An 18,978-nucleotide genomic window follows, 5' to 3' on the forward strand; every position below is an offset into this window, starting at 1 on the left:
AGGATTCACTGTATGGTCTTAAACAGTACAAGACCAAGGCCTGCAATTTCATGCTCATGCCAATGCTGGAAAAAGAGCCTTCACAAGAGAGAGAGCTACTGTATAGAGCTCCACGGAGAGCTCTGGTTGTGCCTTCATTAACTTAAATATCCATAACATATCACAAAACAAGTCTCTGCTAAAAATAAAACTTTTACATTCAGTGTAGATGTTTTTTTGTATACGGAGCCACTCTGTCGTAACGCATTACATTGGTAATATCAATAGAATGAAATAGTGTATTTGATTAAATTACAATACGTTTTGTAACAGATCAGTTTAAGGGGATGACTTAAAATAAGCAGGTGAGATTGGGTGGGTTCAACCATCTTCCATTGCGTTTATCTCTCCATTACCTTGAATGATCAGCTTGGCAGTCGTATGTTTGTCTTCGGCTTCGAATGTATATCGCGCTTCATCGTCAAAGGTTGCCGATTTAATGATGAGCGAGTGCCTCTTGCCATCAGTGACGATTTCGTACTTGTCATCAGACGAAATTTCCTGAGTTCCCCTAAGCCAGCGGCATGATTTCAGCAGTCTTGAAACCTCGCATTCAAACTTGCCTTCATCCTTCTCATAGACCTTGACGTCTTGCAGTGGTGTGAGGAAGGTGAGAGGGATCTCTGCAACGTGGGATGACATTGAAGGTGAAACGATCGTAATCGCAAGTACACGTGCAACAACTCACGATTGATATTTTTGATTGTGGGATAAGTGGCTGCTGTTAAAATCTGTTCGGTATCTGACACATAAACCGCTTTTCCACTGGCACATCCTCGCCATGCTAGCATGAGGCCCTCAAAATGTAGAGGTGGTTTTTCCCACTCGATATTTGCCGAGCCGGGTTAGAACCAAATCACGAAACTCTGGCCGCGTAAGATATCTAAATTTGGCTCAGGGCTAAGCAGAGCCAAGCAGTGGGGTTAATTGACTCTTTCATTAGATGGCACTTGAGAGTATTGGCTTTAGCAACTTGGCACCTCTGGAGCCATGCTGGGCTAACTTGGCACAGCTCGATAATGCAGTGGAAAAAAAAAGAGGTATTATGCAACGCATGCAACGAATAGACGCGTACCTTTCACCCTAAGATTAGCTGCCGATTTAGCGTTCGCTGCCTGGAAACAGACTTCTCCAGTTTGGTCCAGGTGGCAGTTGTAAAAAATGAGGATGTGTTTCTTGCCTTCCTCCTTCATCTCACAGTCCTGTGTGTTAACGCATGGGACGTTAGTTTCGCACGCACCTCTGCCGCGTAATCCCGGCGGAATCGTTCAAGGGGTAAGTGACCAAAATTTCCCGCAGTGTGCGAGTGATTTTGTACTTACGGGAGACTGTGTGAGAACTTCTCCTTTCAGCTTCCACTGCGCATGTACGTCCTCTTCCGAAATCTCCACCTCAAAACGTGCCATTTCCTTCTCAAATATCTCCACTCCGTACAGCGGACGGACCACCTTGATGTCGCGATCTGGATATTTCCAACAGTTACGAGGTTAAGCACTATAGTCGCCGCCCCACCTCGAAAGTGCATGAGCACGGCTTTCAGATTTAATAAGCACGAAATGAAAAAGAATGAAATATGGTTGTACATATACAAATGATCGTACGGTATATACAAATGTGATTGTATATTCAGAAATATGATTGTATATACTTGGATAAATGGTACGATCTGAAAAGGATCGTCAGACAAGAAAGAGTTGAAACAATTTTGCTGGCCTCTCAAGTTTGATGGCAGCAAATAAATTGTTCAACTTTGTGGAATGATGTTGTTGAAAATGTTTACAAAGACACATTGCTCTCTGACGTGCTTTCGGTTATACCGCACGTTGCTCAGCATGACGACCGACATTTTGTCCAGGACGCTTTTAAAACCAAGAGTGGTACAATTTTAGTTCCCGTAAGAAGTTCAAGTTTATTTTGTTTAACCATTGGGAAAACTCAAGAGACCAGGATGAGTCTTGTTTTCAAGAGAGACATTAGTCTACCAGTAGGGAGCAATGAGTGCGATGATTGCAACGTATAATCCCAAACTGAGTCAATTTGCCGGTTGATTTTCGAAATATGGCAAATCTGGAACACACAGAGCTCGAAGCCACCCCAGAGAAACTAAGGGCATCGTGCTGAACGACAAATCAGAGAGCTATGGAGCAAAACTGCGAAAAAACCTTCGCGGTATTTGCACACGTTCTTAAGATGGGACAAGTTTTAAATGATTGATGGAGAGAAATGTAGAAGGACACCATGAGTGAGAGTGATATATGAGTGGCACCTTCAATGTTGACCGCGGCCTTTGTGCTGTCCGTTTTACAGTCACAGACGTACTCTCCCTTGTCCTTCTTCTCTATCTTCCTGATGATAAGTATGCGCTTCAATCCATCTGACCGAATGGCGATGTTCTTAGAGGCTTTGATCTCAACGCCATCTTTGGTCCACTTGACGGGCACGTCCTTGTTCAGCTCACACTCGAGTGTGACCTCGTCCTTCTCTGTGGCTGTGTAGTCCTGTATCTTCTGAGTGAAGAACGGATCACCCTCTGCGCAGGGGCGAAGCCACCGCGGTGGAATTGCAGTCAGATTTTGCGGCGGCAGTTTCGTTCGATGTTATTCGCACTGGTTTAACTTTTTTAAAAAATATATTATGTTTGGTGAATGTAACAATGGTGTTTTATTTTTGTCAGGGAGGCAGGAGTGCCTTTCAAGAGGGGTGATGTTCAGTCATCAGATGACAACACATTTTAAAGGGCATACAAAAAGACAGACATACACTTTTCAAATTATAAATAAACAATGTACAGTGAAATTAATGAAAAAAGTATTCCTGTTACGAATACTGCTATAAGCAGTATATAAACTGAAATTGATTAAGTGTGCAACATAAAATGGAGAAAACGTAAGCACAGACAACAAATGATATGAAGACTGAGGATGTCCTACAAATAAAACAAGCAAAATGAACATTCAACAGCAACGTAACGAGAAACTTGAAATGTACAAAAGCGGCCATACCCAGGACAGTGAGCTGAGCTTTGGTGGACTTGTCAATGGCCGTGGCCTTGACCTCACACGTGTCATCCAAGGTGACCTCCTTGAACTCCACGCTGTGGTTCTTGCCGTCGACCTGAATGACCACGACGCGGCTTGGGTGGAGCTTGACGTCGTTGCGGTACCACGTCACCGGGATGTTCTCGTGCGACAGCTCAATGGCGAAGCACGCGGTCTCGCGCTCCTTCACCGTCTGGTCTTTGAGCGGCGTCAAAAATTGAAGCCTGATGCCTGATGTATACGTCGGGAGAAAAATCACGCGGCCATTAGTGGGAGGCGAAGTCCTCATCGCAATGTTCTTTCTGTCCCACCGAACGGACAGAATGCGACGGCGCGGAAAGTGTAAAGGTGCAACGGTGGCTTCGAAGCCCTTGCGACTCAAAACCGAAGGGCAGGTACGAGAAGTCGAAGGAACACATTTAATTAAAATTAGCGTTATGAGCACCACTTGCTGACTGTTCATAAGGAGCCGTACAATGAAAAACAATGGAAACAAAAATAAAGATTTAAGAAGGCTCTGCAGTATAAAAAATACTGCAGTTCAGCCATGTCAGCAAGCAAGCTAGAAGACAGACACAAGACGAACGATTATGCCGGGACATTGGTCGAGGTGCAGCGGTCCGAGGTACCTTCAACGGTCAGCTTGGCAGTGGACGTCTTATCTTCCACCTTGATGGTGTAGCTGTCTTCGTCGTCGAACGTGGCGCTGTTGATGACCAGAATGTGTTTCTTGCCCTCGGCGATGGTGTCGTACTTATCGCCGCTCTTGATCAGCTCGGAGCCGCGCATCCAAAGCGCCAGAGGCACCTCTTTCGTGAGCTCGCACTGGAAGCGCGCCTGCCTCTTCTCCGGAACGGTGACATCCTCCAGGGGGCTCTTGAAGTCGAGCTCGATTTCTGGATGGCCGAGCAGTCGGGGGGGATGACACAGAGGGAGTCCAGCCATGGCATTGATCTTTTTAGCAATGGACCAATCAGGAAATGTCAGCTGCGATAGCCTGTTGCAAACTTACGTGCATGAGAATGTAGCGTTTGCTTTAAATTGTAAAGTAGTGCCAGTGTAAAAATCTGAAATTATTTCAATAAGTACACGTATTTAAATACAACTCCTTGGATTTGAAAGGCGAGGTTCCCACACCTTTGTTATTTAAGTACAATGTAAGATGCCGGTTATTGAATACCGCAAGGTCATTTGGTGAGAGCACAAACCTTTAACTCTCAACCCAGCGCTAGCCTTGGCGTTGGCAGCCTGGAAGGTAACCTCTCCAGCCTGGTCCAGCCGAACATTGTACAGCATCAGTACATGCTGCTTGCCTTCTTCCTTAATATCTACATCCTGGGGAACAAACAGGGGGAGAGCTCTTACCAATAACATCAGGAAACCCAATGGGATTTGATAACAAGCCTGTCTCTACCAATGAGATCCAGACGGTTGAAACCAGACCAGAGTCGAAACAAATGCCACTTGTTGGTAAAAATCACAGAAGACCAATAGGCTGAGGTGAGTTTAAAAAAAAATTTGATATATGTAAAGAAAGTCAATATATATACAGGGTGACTTTCGAAGTATCTTCCATTATTAAGTTTTTGTACTTTGCGGTTGGTAGTTGCGTGGTTGAAATGTTTAGCAACATATTTCCTCGTAAGCTATGGGTTTGTTTATGGAACATTTCGATAGATCTTCCAACGGGCACTCTAAAACCTCTCTAAACGACGAGTGTCGCCAATGGCATTGGAGACACGTCAAGGTTTCAGGGGAAGAGACTCATACGATCACATCTTCTTGCTATAGTTGTACCTACCTAGCTGTAATTACTGTCTCAATGAGTGTTAGATTTTTTTAAATATTATATTTAGTTTAAACTTGTAACACACAGCTACGATTAAGTAACTGTTCATATGCCATGACTAAAAAAATATCAGATTAAAACGTAAAAAAATGGAATTGCCATCAGGCTCCATAGTGTTAAGTGCATTCTCCATCTCTTATTATCCACGATATGTCTCTGGCCTATCGATTTATTAGCTATGAAATTCGGGCTATTGCCCGAAACATCACCTGTTATATATTTTTCCTTTTAAGGCCACAGTGTTGTTGACGCATGTGTTGATAAAAAATATATATATAAAATTCACACGATTTGCTACAGAGAACACTGTGGTTTTATGATCCGGTGGAAGTAATACTTACAGCGGATGGGTGAAGCACTTCACCCTTCAGTTTCCACTGAGCATGGACGTCGTCTTCCGAAATTTCCGTCTCAAAACGTGCTGTTTCCTTCTCATACACTTCCACACTCTGCAAGTTCCTGATGATTTTGATATCGCGCTCTGTTTGAAAATTAAGAGGAGAAAATGAAATACCATCAAAATGTTTAGTTTCACACAGCGGCGTCATTCGTTCAATTTTAATCTCGAAATCTCCGAGGAACTTCAGACGAGCTGGAAGGAAGCACTACAAACAATTGCCAAAACTCTGCAGTACTCTATCTATGATAATGTTTTCAGCCGATTAATGAGTGTTTATACACTCACGTGTCGTAGTATATAAAATCACATTTAGTATGAAGAGTATACGACATTAATAATCAGTTGCAGACTTTACTCTTAATTGGCTTAGCATCACACTCCATGAGCATCAAAACTAAGACATTTTGAACGTGAGGCAGGCCCTGCTCCATGAAACCAATTCACATCTTTGGAGGCCAAAATATTTCGTAAAAAATGCTTTTCTGTGGCTCATAGTTTATTTCACTAGTTTCTCTAGCTAGTAGACGCCACGATATTTTTGCACATTTTTATCTTTCCACCGTTGCAGTAAATAAATTCGAATTTACATCAGTCGATCACGGTCATCTCTGTAAGCTTGATCAAATATTTCACGGTACCAAATTCTAATATTTTATTAAATTAACAAAGACATTGCTGCCTGCCTAGCCAAGTAACACTAAGAATTACCAGATGGTTTGATTTATTCCACACTTGACACTCAACATGCCTCATCTGTTTATCCCACCAACGTCAAACACCGCACATGAGGTGGATTAGCTTGCCTTCAATATCAAGCGGTCCTGTGGTCTTCTCAGCCTCGCAGTCGCAGGTGTAGTCTCCCATGTCCTTCTTGGAGACCTGCTTGATGACAAGGATGTGTCGCGGCCCATCGACGACGATGGAGATGTTCTTCGATGGCCTTATCTCTTTGCCGTCCTTGAACCACTTCACCGGGACGCCAGGCTTATTCAACTCGCATTCCAGCTTCACCTCATCCTTCTCCGTGGCCGTGAAGCCCTGCAGCTTCTTCACGAAGTACGGCGGGCCCTCTGCGCGTGACAATAGTATGCGCGCGTCGATCAGAGGTATTGGCAACATTGTAAACGTGTATACGTGGGGGAAAAAAAGTCAATGCAAATGAATCCCTGTCACCGATAGGGCAATGGAATGTTTAGACACTTTGGAGAAGCCCGGTCTGCCAAGACATCGAGATATTCCTTTCCTCGCAGTGACACCAAACTAACCCGTCATTATTTTTAGTTGTACCTTTATTTAGTATGAAGGTTCAGGAAGGCAACATACTGCTACAATACATGTACATTGTCTTTTTTGTATGGAAGGTGGATAAACGTGAATGTTTAAGTGTAAAGAAATAACATAATTCCCTTAACCACATACTTGTAAAATGTGGCAATGCATTTTGTTCATTGGGATGCTGCTGCGGTGCAATGGTTAGCACACGGGACTTGCAATCTTGCAAATCTGGAGGATGATGGTTCGAACTGCCCACCCGACTGTGGAACGAATGGGCCACGTTTCTTAATGACCCCCCCCTCCCCCCACCTCTGTTCACTCAATTACCCAGCAGTCCGTTTTGTTAACAGCTATGAAACACAGTAAAAATGCCTTATTTCTGGAAAACCATGTCCTCGCAACTATATCCGTGAAACAACACCACGTTTAAAAGAAAATGTACGAACATCAGATCGCGAAATAGTGCTATACATCGGCGCAGCAGATGTAAACATGGGACAAGTTACTACCGGGGCCAAAGAACTCACCAACTACGGTGAGCTTGGCCTCGGTGGACTTCTCCAGGGCCACGGCCTTGATCTGGGACGTGTCGTCCATCGTGAGGTCCTTGAGCTCCAGCGTGTGCTTGGTGCCCTCGTGGGTGATGTGCACCTTGGGTCCCGGGATCAGCTCGACTCCGTCCTTGTACCAGGTGACAGGCACGTCGGGTGGCACCACCTCGAGCTCGAAGACCACCGACTCGCGCTCCCGCGCCGTCTTGTCGCCAAGCGGCTTCACGAAGTTCACGCGAATGCCTGCGCAGAAACGCCGTTGCCGGTGGTCACTTTCCGCACGCGGTGGACCCGTATTATGGCAATACCGTGCAACCGTTCACCACGTCGTTTAAATCGTACCCTTCGGGTTTATTCAGTTCCACGAGAAGCTCCCAGCACGTGGAGTAAAATGTCAGACATCATGCTGTGCGACAGGGGGTACCTCGGAGAGCTGTGTCCTCGTATTTCAGAAAACGAATCAACCAAAGTGCAATTCTCCACACAAATGTACAAAGCCTGGAAAAGATGCAACAAAAGTGTGCCATCGGAGACACAACACACACCTTCGACGATGAGTTTGGCCGTCGACTTCTTGCCGTCAACCTCAATGCTGAACTCTCCCTCGTCGTCAAAGACGGTGTCATTGATGATGAGCCCCTGGATCTTGCCGTCCTGCTTGAAGGCGTATTTATCACTTTGCTTGATCTCCTTGTTGCCACGGAGCCAGATCACCTTGTGTGGCGCCTTGTTCAACTCCACCTCAAAGATGGCCTGAGCCTTCTCAGGAACCACCTGGTCCCGCAGTGGGGTCACGAAGTCCACCGGCAGTTCTGAAATGTAAAATAGATGCATTGCAATACCATACAAGAACAAAACACGCATACAATATAATATCTCGTGTCTGTCGAAACCAACTGTGCAAAATTTATCTTTGTAATAATGTGCGTGTGTTTGGTTGCGTGAATGCTTTTTTTCACGGAGTGATAGGGTAAGCAATATAGTCATCCATAACATAGCATGAAAAAGAGTGTTGTAGATGTGAGCAGGAAAAGGAGGTTATGATGGATGGGATAGGTGTGCAGAACAGAGGAGGGCAGATTCCTGAGATAGGCATTGGAGTGTGTGCTCATTGGTCAGTAATCAAGAGCAGAACCAACAGCCAGATGATGGGATATCGACCTTTAAGGTAGGGTGTTCATTTAACAACAACTATGGGATGTAGCCGAAGGAAGGATGTTAGTGGCATCAAGAGCATTTGCCTTGATGACCACTTGACACTGACCTTGCCTATAATCAAATACTCAAACTAACTGAGTGCATTGACAGTGATCTACAAGTTAAAAAATCTCAGAATTTATAATTGACACTGCCTGATGCCAGAAAACAAAGGCATACGCTTATGTTTTGGCAAATATCCTTATTCAGAGTACCTTAAACAAGGTTTATGCCATGGAATTATCACTGGAGGCAGACTTTAGATGGATAGTGCCACTCACAAGTCATTTAACACAAGACAGAGCACAGCACCGATTAGCACGGTTGGCTACGTACGGTGTGAAAGAAGTTCAAAATACATACGTATGTACACAGTGAAGTGAGTTCTAGCCAGCACTCTCAGTGGTGCATTTAACACTGGAGCCCAAGTGGTTCAGCTACACAGTGTAGGTGTTTTATGGCTTTGTGAATTTTCAACGTGCTTACGTAGCCTGCCAAGTGCATGTGTTTGTTATTGGACTGCAAAATATCACTCACCTTTGACCTTGAGCTGAGCCTGAGATTTAGCATTGGCTGCATGGAAGGTGACCTCACCGGCCTGTGCCAAGGGCACATTATACAGCACAAGGAAGTGCTTCTTGCCTTCAATCTTCATCTCACAGTTCTGAAAAAGCACATGCCGATTCGCACCATTGGGGGTTACGTTGTGCTTTTGGTGTCTTCTTAGTTTTGAATAAAATTACTTGAGCTCTTCAACTGCAGTTTACTTCAACATAAGCCTGCCATACCTTTTTTTTAATAATCGTTTGAGAACTCAATAATATTCACAATGCACATGCTGTCAGTTACACGAACATTTGATCAATTAACCTGGAAAATTAGGAAATAATTAAATTGTCGTCACGTAAACTTATCTTGATAATATTTTGCAATGCACCAATGTAATGGAAAATAGATATATAAATATTACTGTAATGAATGTAATTGATATTTCATAGATAATTGGTCGAGAAAGAGAATATTCAAGAAAAATGAAATGAGCAACGGTAAATGGTGATGTAACAATATTTTGGAAAAAACTAATAATATTATTTTTGTAAATGTTATAGTCGACAAATGAACCTTATGGCAGGACCCCGGGGTCCCATAAGCCCCCGGCTCTCGCATAAACTGCGTTGCGACGCCATTTTATGCCTGCTGAAGGCGAACGATACGGCGATCTATTCCTCTCGACGAGCTCTACACGATGCGCTAGTAAAAGTTTTAAAGTTTTGTTTCTTCTGCGCATTGGTCCTCGCCGCTGCGCTTGGACGCGACAACAGAACGATCTGCGCCAGGTGGGTCGTGGCGTTTGTCTGCACGGTGGGACGGAGTCGCCAAAAATGAATAAGTTAATTAGGATTTTGACTTCCGTTTATTCGGGACCCCGGGGTCCCGCCATGAGGTTCAAATGATGAAAAAATTCAGGTGTAAATGCAGACACAAGACCCGGAAGAAACAGACGAATACTTACTGGTGATTCACTCAGAATTTCACCATTCAACTTCCACTGAGATCCCACGTCGTCATCTGAAATTTCAACCTCGAATCTGGCCGTCTCATTCTCAAATATTTCTGCGCCAAACAGAGGCTTCACCACCTTGATGTCACGCTCTGCATTAAAAAAACAACAACAAAATATAATAAATCGCTAATTAAGTCATAATTGCGGTCGATGTTAGCATGAATTATAAACTATTCGTGGAAAATAAAGCATTTAAACATATACACTGTTACATATACGAAACCATTGCAACAACAACTAAAGTAGAATTATCATCATTGTTTACTAAAATTCCATATACTTCTTTATTTAACATTGGAAATTCATATGATTTGTCTCTCTTATAGGTAAAAAAATACGCAATAATATATTTAATAAATTATCTTTAAAATATCTTTTACAATCCATTGTTAAACACACTGCCGGATGAAGGCCTCGCCATGCCATTGTTGGTCATGGAGGTTGTTCAACCACACCTCACTCGGCTGGCCAACGTCGCTGGCCAGTGCGAGTTGGTGAAGGAGAGGAGGTCAGGACCGGTTCAGATATCACTCCCCACTGCTTGTTAGCCACAGCCAATAATCAAACTCTGGTAATCGGGTTCGTAGGGCAGCGTGCTAACCACTGCACAGCCGCTCTACCCCAATATGACGGTACAATTACTTTCCCTAACCACTGCTGGTAGAAAGTACTTCCACTTCAGGAAGCTGTAATTGCCGTGCAAAGGCGGTATTTACGTGAACAGAGGCTGCTTTGTCGACGATTAATTTGACTTGTGATTATTTTTTTCGTGACGGTCACGCAAGTCTGCTGCAGCTCACCTTCAATTTCGAGCGCAGCAGAGGTCTGGTCGGCGCCAATGTCGCACGTGTACGTTCCCTTGTCCTTCTTCTCCACCTTCTTGATCACGAGGATGTGGCGGCAGCCCTCTGCCTTCACCGTCACGTTGCGCGAGGGCTTGAGCGGCTGTCCGTCCTTCAGCCACTTGGCGGGCACATCGGGCAGGTTGGTCTCACACTCCAGCGTCACTGGCTGCTTCTCGGTGCACGAGTAATCCTTCAGCTTGGCTGTGAAGTATGGTCCTGTAAAGTTTGAGAGTGGGGGGGGGGGGGCGGGAAGGGAAAAAAAATACGCAATTCGTGAAAAGCCATTAAACAACAACCAAGAAAATGTAGCGCTGGATTTCGATATTCATAGATACCAACGCATTATGATTATTTTTGTCTACGATGCGTTTTCGGGATGCCGTTAATCCGTGATGCTCGGCGTGATGTCCCGACGTTTGAAGACACGTGCTGGGAGCTCCCGGCATGAAATTGAATTAATTTGATGAAGATGCTCCCAGCGCATAGAGCGAAAACGTCGACATCATGCCCAACAGAACCGCTGTACAACCCGGAAACACATCGGACAACTGTGCAGCACAACTGTGAAAACCTACGCGGTGGTATTTATCTTTATACTGCAAATATGTTCCACCACCAGGGTAACCAACAATGTGAAAGTGAACACAGGTGCTCCCATAAGATGAGACTTATGCGTTTAAACTTACTTTCAATATCCAGGTTGCCACTGGATTTCTGTCCATTCACAACCACAGCATATTCGCCCAGATCCGCCGGCGTGACTTTCTTGATGATCAACTTCAGCTTGTTGCCCTCTTTCTGGATGTCATACTTGTCGTTGGGCTTGATTTCCTCATCGCCCTTGAACCACTTGATGTCTGGCGTGTCCTTAGCGAGGACACACTCAAACACCGCGTCATGGTTCTCCGGCACCTTCTGATCGGACAGCCGTCTGGCGAACCATTCCCTGCTCACCACTGCAAACACCCAAGGAGAGCACAATTAAAATCTCATTGCCGATTCTAGGATTGTCGCTTATTTTGCCAAATTTGGAAGGGAAGGTCACATATCTCCAAAATAAATGTTGCACATTTTCATCAAAACAATATATATTTTTGTTTCAATTGTGGGTTTTTTTCTTCCTATTTTAAGTTGCATAAAGGTTTGGAACATAATAATTGAGCACAAATGTTACATTAAAACAAAACATTTTACACGAAGCACGAATGAAGCTGAGCCAATTGCCGTTGTAACGCGGCAAAAGATAAAATGTGCACGTATATTGAACTTCTTTAGCACCGTACGTAGCCAACCCTGCTAAACGAAATGAAATACTATACAAAGAAACAATTATACGCTTAAAAAATTAAGGCGATTGACGATTCTTCTTATTTAGTTCATAAAACTCGTGAATAGCTCACGGCGCGAGTTGATTCCACAAACGGTGAAATCGTTTCGGGAGAAACAATTGCGTCACGTAAACAAAAAGGCCAACGTACGTCGTGTGTCAGAACGCAACAAACGACGAGTGTTCACTTACACTCGACTTTGACAGTCGTGGTGGACTTGAGGTGTTCAACCTCGACAGTGTAAACGCCTTCGTCCTCCTTCTTCGCTCCTTGGAGGGTGATGTAATGCTGCAAGCCGATGGTGGTGATACTAAGCTTTCCCGGAACGATCTTGACCTTTTCCCCATCCTTGCGCCAAACCATTTCGCGCTCCTTCGTGATCTCAACGTTGAGCATGAGCGGCTGTCCTTCAAACACGGTGATTTCTTCCTCCAGCTCCTTACGGAAGGCCACGGGCAGCTCTGAAGTTGGTCGTGGTGCACAGAGGAGGAATTAAATGTAGGGTTTTTTGGGGCTCATTCGTTGTGTTTTTTTCCCCAACACCAATTTTTATTAAAGTGCACACATCATGCACTTCAACAATATAAAATTATCAATTATAAACACGATTAATTTACGCAGTAGCATATATAGTTAATGGATGTTCTGTTGTTGAAATAGCTACGAAACGTTGCGTATATGTGCGTATAAAACGTGCATATTACATTAACAAGTGTATATTCTCTAAATGCTTATTATTTAACGTAATTATCCACAAAGATAAAAATCACCCAAGTTTAATTTCGATGATATGTAAGTCAAATCGTACCAAAAACTAAATTCAACAGAACATTGCATTGGTTACTGCATACAGTAAAATTAAATCAGTATCTTACAATTATTTACACAACACTGTGAATGAAATACATGCACGCATGTATAAATATATTTGAAGAATATAATACAATACGGTACCTTCAACAATGAGTTTGGCTGTTGATGTCTTTTCATTTTTACCGAGACGAGCTACACAGGTGTATTCACCCGCATCCGAGAGCTGCACGTCAATAATGTTGAGCTTACGATCTTTGCTGTCTGACACAAACTTATGCTTTGGGCTCTCGCGAAGGGTGGTGCCATCCTTAAGCCAATGTGTGATGGCTGTAGAAGGTGACACTTGGCATTCGAATGTGGCAGAGGTGCCTATGGATTCGGCTTCGGTGAGCTTAATGTCCTGGACATTCTTGATAAATTTCAGCGGGACGGCCTTCAGCTGGAAGCCAGCAAAGGACGGCTCTTCAGGCGGTGGTTTTCCTGTCCCGGGTTTCAGTTTACTCTTGTCGTCATCTTTGGGTGATGGGGTCTTTCTCACTAAAAAAAAAAACGGTGCGGCAAAAAGATCGTAGCCGTATTCTCGTGATCAGACAGGAGGAAAGGCGTCTCGTCGACAGATGAGCCAGCATGAGGAAGTTTGCAATACGCCAAGCAGTGCGGAGGTTAAGAGATGCACGGATGACGAATAACGGTTATAGGAATGGACGGGCAGTGTGAAAATGTTGCAGATGGATAAAATGCAGCGATTACTTTTTGTTAATTTGAGTGTTAGAAAAGGAACAGCTGCTCAAATAAATATACGTTTTTCAGCAATTAATTTGGCATTTCTGTTTAATTCTAGATCACAATTAGTTGAACATTTACTGTTTATCAGACTGATGGATGAGCAAATAAAGTCAGGACGAAAAACATGGCTGGCTTTGGGAAGTTGCAGGTTAAGTTCATCAAGCAAAACGTGTGGGTCACTCTATTGAGATTCTTAACTCTCCTGCTTGGTCATGCACTATCCCTTGATGACATTTCAAGAAGCTGAAATGTGCGAGAGAATGTGCACTTCACATAAACCCCATAGAAACCCTAAGGATAACGATGCAGCTTGCCACGTATAGCTGCATGCCAAAGATAATAAAAACAGCAAAAGCTAAAGAAGAATTTTGATTGGGGGGGGGGGTCAAGTGGTGAAAACAGAAATGGGATGTTAGCATGCTGGAGTGCTAAGCAATGCTCCGCAGGATGAGAGATGACTGTGGGATTGTGACGGTGAGATCAGGCAAGCAAGACAACTTTAAGATTATGACAGAAACGTTGAGACAAATTAGGTTGTACAACAGACACACCAAAGCAAAAATGCGCAACATATTAAACGGAACACACATTTTGTTTCCAGCAAATACTGCAAGAGAAAACATATCCAAGGAAACGAGTGTAGCGGTGTAATCGTTTTCTTTTTTAAAACTAATTTCATCGTTTAATAATCTATTTTACCAATGTGATAAACATCAACATAAACAATCGCACGTTTTGTAGCGCTACACATTTGATAGGTGTCGGAATCGGTGTCCTTTGATTTCCTGTATCAGCTTTTGGAATTTCTGGCCTCGAGTTAAGTTTGATTAAATTTATAGCCCATTTCAAGCTACTGCTGGATGAAGGCTTCCCCACACTTGTCGGGATACGTTCGACCATACTTCACCACACCGGTCAATGCGGGCAGGTAGGAGCGGTTTACATATCACTCTCCACCGGTGTTAGCCGTGGTCGGAAAACGAACTCAAATCGTTGGTTTCACACCACACATTGCATTGAACGTATTACCTCTTTGCAAAACCAACCCTAAAACATTGCAACCTCGATGTTTAGCATTGGTAAACTTAACACACATTAGTACCGAGGATGTAAATCATACCGTTACAATTAGCGCTGTAAACAAAAACCTTCAGCATAATACGGCTTCCAATCTAATATGGCTTCTAATCGAATGAATCTACATCTGTAGACGTAGGCTAATTACAGAAAGAGTGGGGCATGTACAGCCCTGGGAGGTGTTGCTCCAAGGACATTTACCTGTTGAAGGTCTCCTTGGTTTCCCAGGTAAGTCTACTGATGCGGGTGATCCTTCTGCAGTGACCACGAATGAAAATTAGGGTTGCACAGTCATTACAAAGGTTCACAGTCATGCAGGTCATTGTAATCAATGAGCTGCATTTTACAAAAGAAAGCAAAGTCACCAAATATAACTATATTGTGTAAAATAAGTACGTAACAAAGCATCTATTCGTTTAACGTAAGTCTATTGTTGTGCTCAAAACACCTGAATTGAATTTTACGTGCCAGAATGAATTGTTTTAGATCAATGCCAAGCATATGCTAATGGTACATTTAGGTCAATGGCGTGAACAAAATTTCACAGCTACAACAGCTATGAAGAACGACCATTGCCCAAATGTCACCATGATATTTAAATATTTGTAAAAGTGTTGTTTACGTGTGTTGAGGTTTTTTTTTCTTTCACAAAACTGGTGTTTAAAAATGAATATAGTAATGCACAATAAAAAATACGAGCCTTGGCGTTGGGTATAACTGGCACACCAAATTATTTATGAATTCCTCTACACGTGTTCGGTAGAGGTCGTCATTTGTGAAGAACTTCATTTAGCACGGTACCATCCGAGTATTAGAGTCCTCTATTTAAGGACACGGCCGTTCAATTGCACTTGTGCCAGATTAAATACGAAAAACAAATGCAAATTGTATAAAGGTAATTCGCTCAGCTGAGACGAATTTTTTTTAATTTGAATAAGCTGAGTTATTCCTCCATTCACTATGAGTAAAAAAAAAAACACGGTGCAATGCTCTTTACTATATTCAGTGACTTGGATTCCACACATTGCAAATAAAGATATAAAACATTGGTAAGAAGATCAGGTGTTAATTGAAACGGGAAGCACACGTAATATTAGCAAAATCATAAAAAGAAACTAAGGAATACAAATACACCTGTAAAAACATATGGTACAGGGACAAACAACTCAGAAAACACCGAAAGGCAAAAATAAATAATCGCGATTAACGTTAAGATGAAATAACATGTGACAAAAATGTCACTTGAACACGACTGAGCGTAACGTTCCGTTTGTTGCAATGACAGAAAAATACGCATAAACATAAGACACACAAAACCCTAAAAAACAATCAACATGAAAGGACGTTTAACAGCTAAGACAACACGAAAGACGGACTGCCAGTGCCTTTTTGTTTAAAGTCCACCGACTAGTCGGACAAACATGGTAGACAAAATGTAGAAAAAGTAAAAAGTAGATTTTTCTTTTTTCTTTGTTTGCGTTCTTGATGGAAATTTAAGTAAGTCCAAGAAGAACACAGTCTGCCCTTTCAGAAGCAGACTGGAAACACAAAGATACACAACCGGACAAGTAGACAAGAAAAAGACACCAGACAAAAGCCATAAACAAGACTCCAGACAAAAAGACAATAAGGAATTAAAAAAACACGTACATTCTGCAACGGTTTCTGACGTGATTGTCCTCAGAAATATTTAATTTAGGAGGATAATAATTTATGAGCCGACGTGTGATGTCGCAAAACGACATCATCGCCTTGGCCGGCAAACAATTTTAGTGCCGGATTTTACCACCCAGTTTAAGAGTGGGTAAGTCTATAAAAGCAACAAAACTTTACCCTCAAATAATATTTATATTCGATCATCTTAATAACACTTATTGTAAGCCAACCCCCCCCCCCCCCCTCGTTACAGACGGACGGACAGAGCTAAATACTCAAAGCTTTCAACTTCAGTTGGAAAGCGTTAACGGACACACACCAAACAATAGACAACCAAAAGACGCACAGCAAAACATACAAGGCAACAAGAAATACACAGCAAAGACAAAGATCATCCATATAGCCTGAACAGACTTTTGGGGCAAGTGCTCTTAGTGAGCACATATAAAGGCCGGCAAGGCACACGAGGAAGCCGGTGGCCAGCACTACGCCCCTGCCACCTTTGTCTCCATAGTGGTGATGTTTATACGCCTAGGGGAGGCCCAGGGCCCGTTAATATAATTGTCATTAGTGTTGGCCGTCAGCTGGAAACAACCTTGGGTTGCCGGGTTCATAGCGCAGCCCACTAACCGTTGCGCTACCGCTCGCCACACAAAAAAATACACAGAAACGTACACACGCTAATTCCAGACAACAACATAGAACCATGAGAGCCACACACCAGACGATAAACATATAGACAAACCAGACTGAGACATACTGTTCAGACAAAAGCACACGCTTCAGAGGTACTACTGATCAGCTCCTTGTCACGGAGAGCCATCAGTAGCAGAGCAACAACAGCAGCAATGGCAGGCCATACCTCGACTCTCCGACCATGGCCTCCCAGGGGCTTCCACTTCATCTTCCGAACCTTCAAACTCTGCAAGCTCCAGCTCCGATGGGCTAGGCGTCTCTTCCCTCGAAAGTGGCTCGCTCTCGTCAGGCACTTTTCCGGGCACCCGCTTCAAATGCACTTGCTCCTCTTCTTTGTCGGTCACCGGGACCTTGCCCTTCCCGATGGGAATCTTGGCCTTTTCCTCCGGCACCTCGGCTGGCTTGGCCTTCTTTTGAGGCGCAACCTTGGCGGGGCCGGACACCTCAGCTTCGGTCGGCTTCAAAGCGGGCTTTTCCACCACCTTCTGCGGCACGGGAGAGGCGACTCCAGACCTCGATGGACGCCTAAGCTCGGTGACCTCGCGCCCAGGGGTTCCGGGTCTCTCCTTGGCCTCTTTTTCTTTTGGTGGCACAACGCGGCCTGGAACTTTCTTCAGCTGCACTGTCTCCACGCTCGCCTCTTCTGCGGGAATCTTGCCCTTGCCGATGCGCATCTTCAGGCCCTCTTCCTTCTCCTCGGTGTCTGGCTTCTTGCCTATTTTTTAACGATTTTACGGGGTTGTTTTTTTTTTTATCAAGAAACATAAAGCAGTCACCATCAATTATAAACAAGCAACACAAAACGAGACTCAAGGATGGTATTGTCACACTTTTTGGGGAAAAAGGTTTTGTGGTAAAAGTATATTTGCGTACGTAAATTTGGTTTTCTTTGCAAATTGTAACCGACAACAAAACCGTTTTCTCCAAAAGCTAAGAGATAACTGTAACATTTTGTTCAACAATCTTCACGCACGATGTAAGACAGACAAATGCTCATGCAATAAAAATGAACGACTGACAAAATCAACAAATTAGCGTATGCAGCGCAATAGGCTGTCTTAAAATGAAAAACACAGCATAATGAAATTAAATGCTAGACAACAGAGAACACACAAGCACAGAACACAGTGTTTCACGTAAAAAAAAAACACGACTACTAAACACGGATGAAGGAGCCTTTCAGCATAAAAAATAAATGGAAAGTCTAAGACAAAGAAAACACAATTCAAAGACAGGTCAAAGAGCACTTGACTTTCAGTCAAAGCGGCATCTTTGCAAGTAAACAATTTGTTACGGAGACACGTTGACAACGATGATTGCATGCATGTCAATTGGCACGACTTTGACAAGAGAACACAGATGTGTAAATCTGCTTGCACGCCATAACATCCGGCTAACAATTTAAGGCGGTGTATTCGCCAAGTACCTTTATCGGGCTTCTTGAAAAATTTCCCAGGAGCTGCCACAGGCTCGGTCACTTCTTCGCCGGCCTTCGCCGGTGCTGCGACTGTCTCCGGAACGTCTTTTACGCCCGGGGCATCAACTTGAAGTAAGCAAAGTTGTGGGCGGGTTTTTTTTGTTGTTGTATGTGGAACGCACACAATGACAAATGAAATGACGGAAAGTAAGAATGGTGAATGTGACAGATAAATGAGAGCAATTATACACGCAAAAAAACGGCTGTGAAGTGTTATTAAATGAAGGTGAATGAGACAATTACTGGACAATTAATAAATATTGAATAACAATTTATGACAAAATATAATAATAATAATAATGACTTGTTTGGGCAAAAACAAGAAACAATACATTTGGTAAAGCTGCCCATGAATTAAAAGGTGGTGACATTCAACATGGAATATAA

General features: G+C 43.4%; 1 protein-coding gene across 50 annotated transcripts in view; it reads right to left on the minus strand.

The window, feature by feature from the left end:
* Nucleotides 1-18,978, minus strand: part of TTN (titin) — a 355,181-nt gene that overhangs the window by 144,803 nt on the left and 191,400 nt on the right. For 49 of the 50 annotated variants that reach the window (XM_076067945.1, XM_076067951.1, XM_076067944.1 and 46 more), the window contains 20 exons: nt 18,541-18,657; nt 17,281-17,829; nt 14,964-15,017; nt 13,041-13,436; nt 12,278-12,547; nt 11,445-11,714; nt 10,714-10,974; nt 9,863-10,002; nt 8,887-9,013; nt 7,698-7,964; nt 7,129-7,395; nt 6,130-6,396; nt 5,268-5,407; nt 4,286-4,412; nt 3,707-3,973; nt 3,042-3,308; nt 2,306-2,569; nt 1,362-1,501; nt 1,115-1,241; nt 396-662 (listed from right to left, as the gene is read on the minus strand). In XM_076067945.1, coding sequence (XP_075924060.1) covers nt 396-662; nt 1,115-1,241; nt 1,362-1,501; nt 2,306-2,569; nt 3,042-3,308; nt 3,707-3,973; nt 4,286-4,412; nt 5,268-5,407; nt 6,130-6,396; nt 7,129-7,395; nt 7,698-7,964; nt 8,887-9,013; nt 9,863-10,002; nt 10,714-10,974; nt 11,445-11,714; nt 12,278-12,547; nt 13,041-13,436; nt 14,964-15,017; nt 17,281-17,829; nt 18,541-18,657 — 4,584 coding nt within the window. The remainder of the gene's footprint in view (nt 1-395; nt 663-1,114; nt 1,242-1,361; nt 1,502-2,305; nt 2,570-3,041; nt 3,309-3,706; nt 3,974-4,285; nt 4,413-5,267; nt 5,408-6,129; nt 6,397-7,128; nt 7,396-7,697; nt 7,965-8,886; nt 9,014-9,862; nt 10,003-10,713; nt 10,975-11,444; nt 11,715-12,277; nt 12,548-13,040; nt 13,437-14,963; nt 15,018-17,280; nt 17,830-18,540; nt 18,658-18,978) is intronic. The other variant, XM_076067953.1, reaches the window with a different exon arrangement.

The sequence above is a fragment of the Petromyzon marinus genome, chromosome 19, assembly GCF_048934315.1.
Source record: "Petromyzon marinus isolate PM22_M1 ecotype Great Lakes invasive population chromosome 19, UKy_Petmar_22M1.pri1.0, whole genome shotgun sequence".
Classification (NCBI taxonomy): Eukaryota; Metazoa; Chordata; class Hyperoartia; order Petromyzontiformes; family Petromyzontidae; genus Petromyzon; species Petromyzon marinus.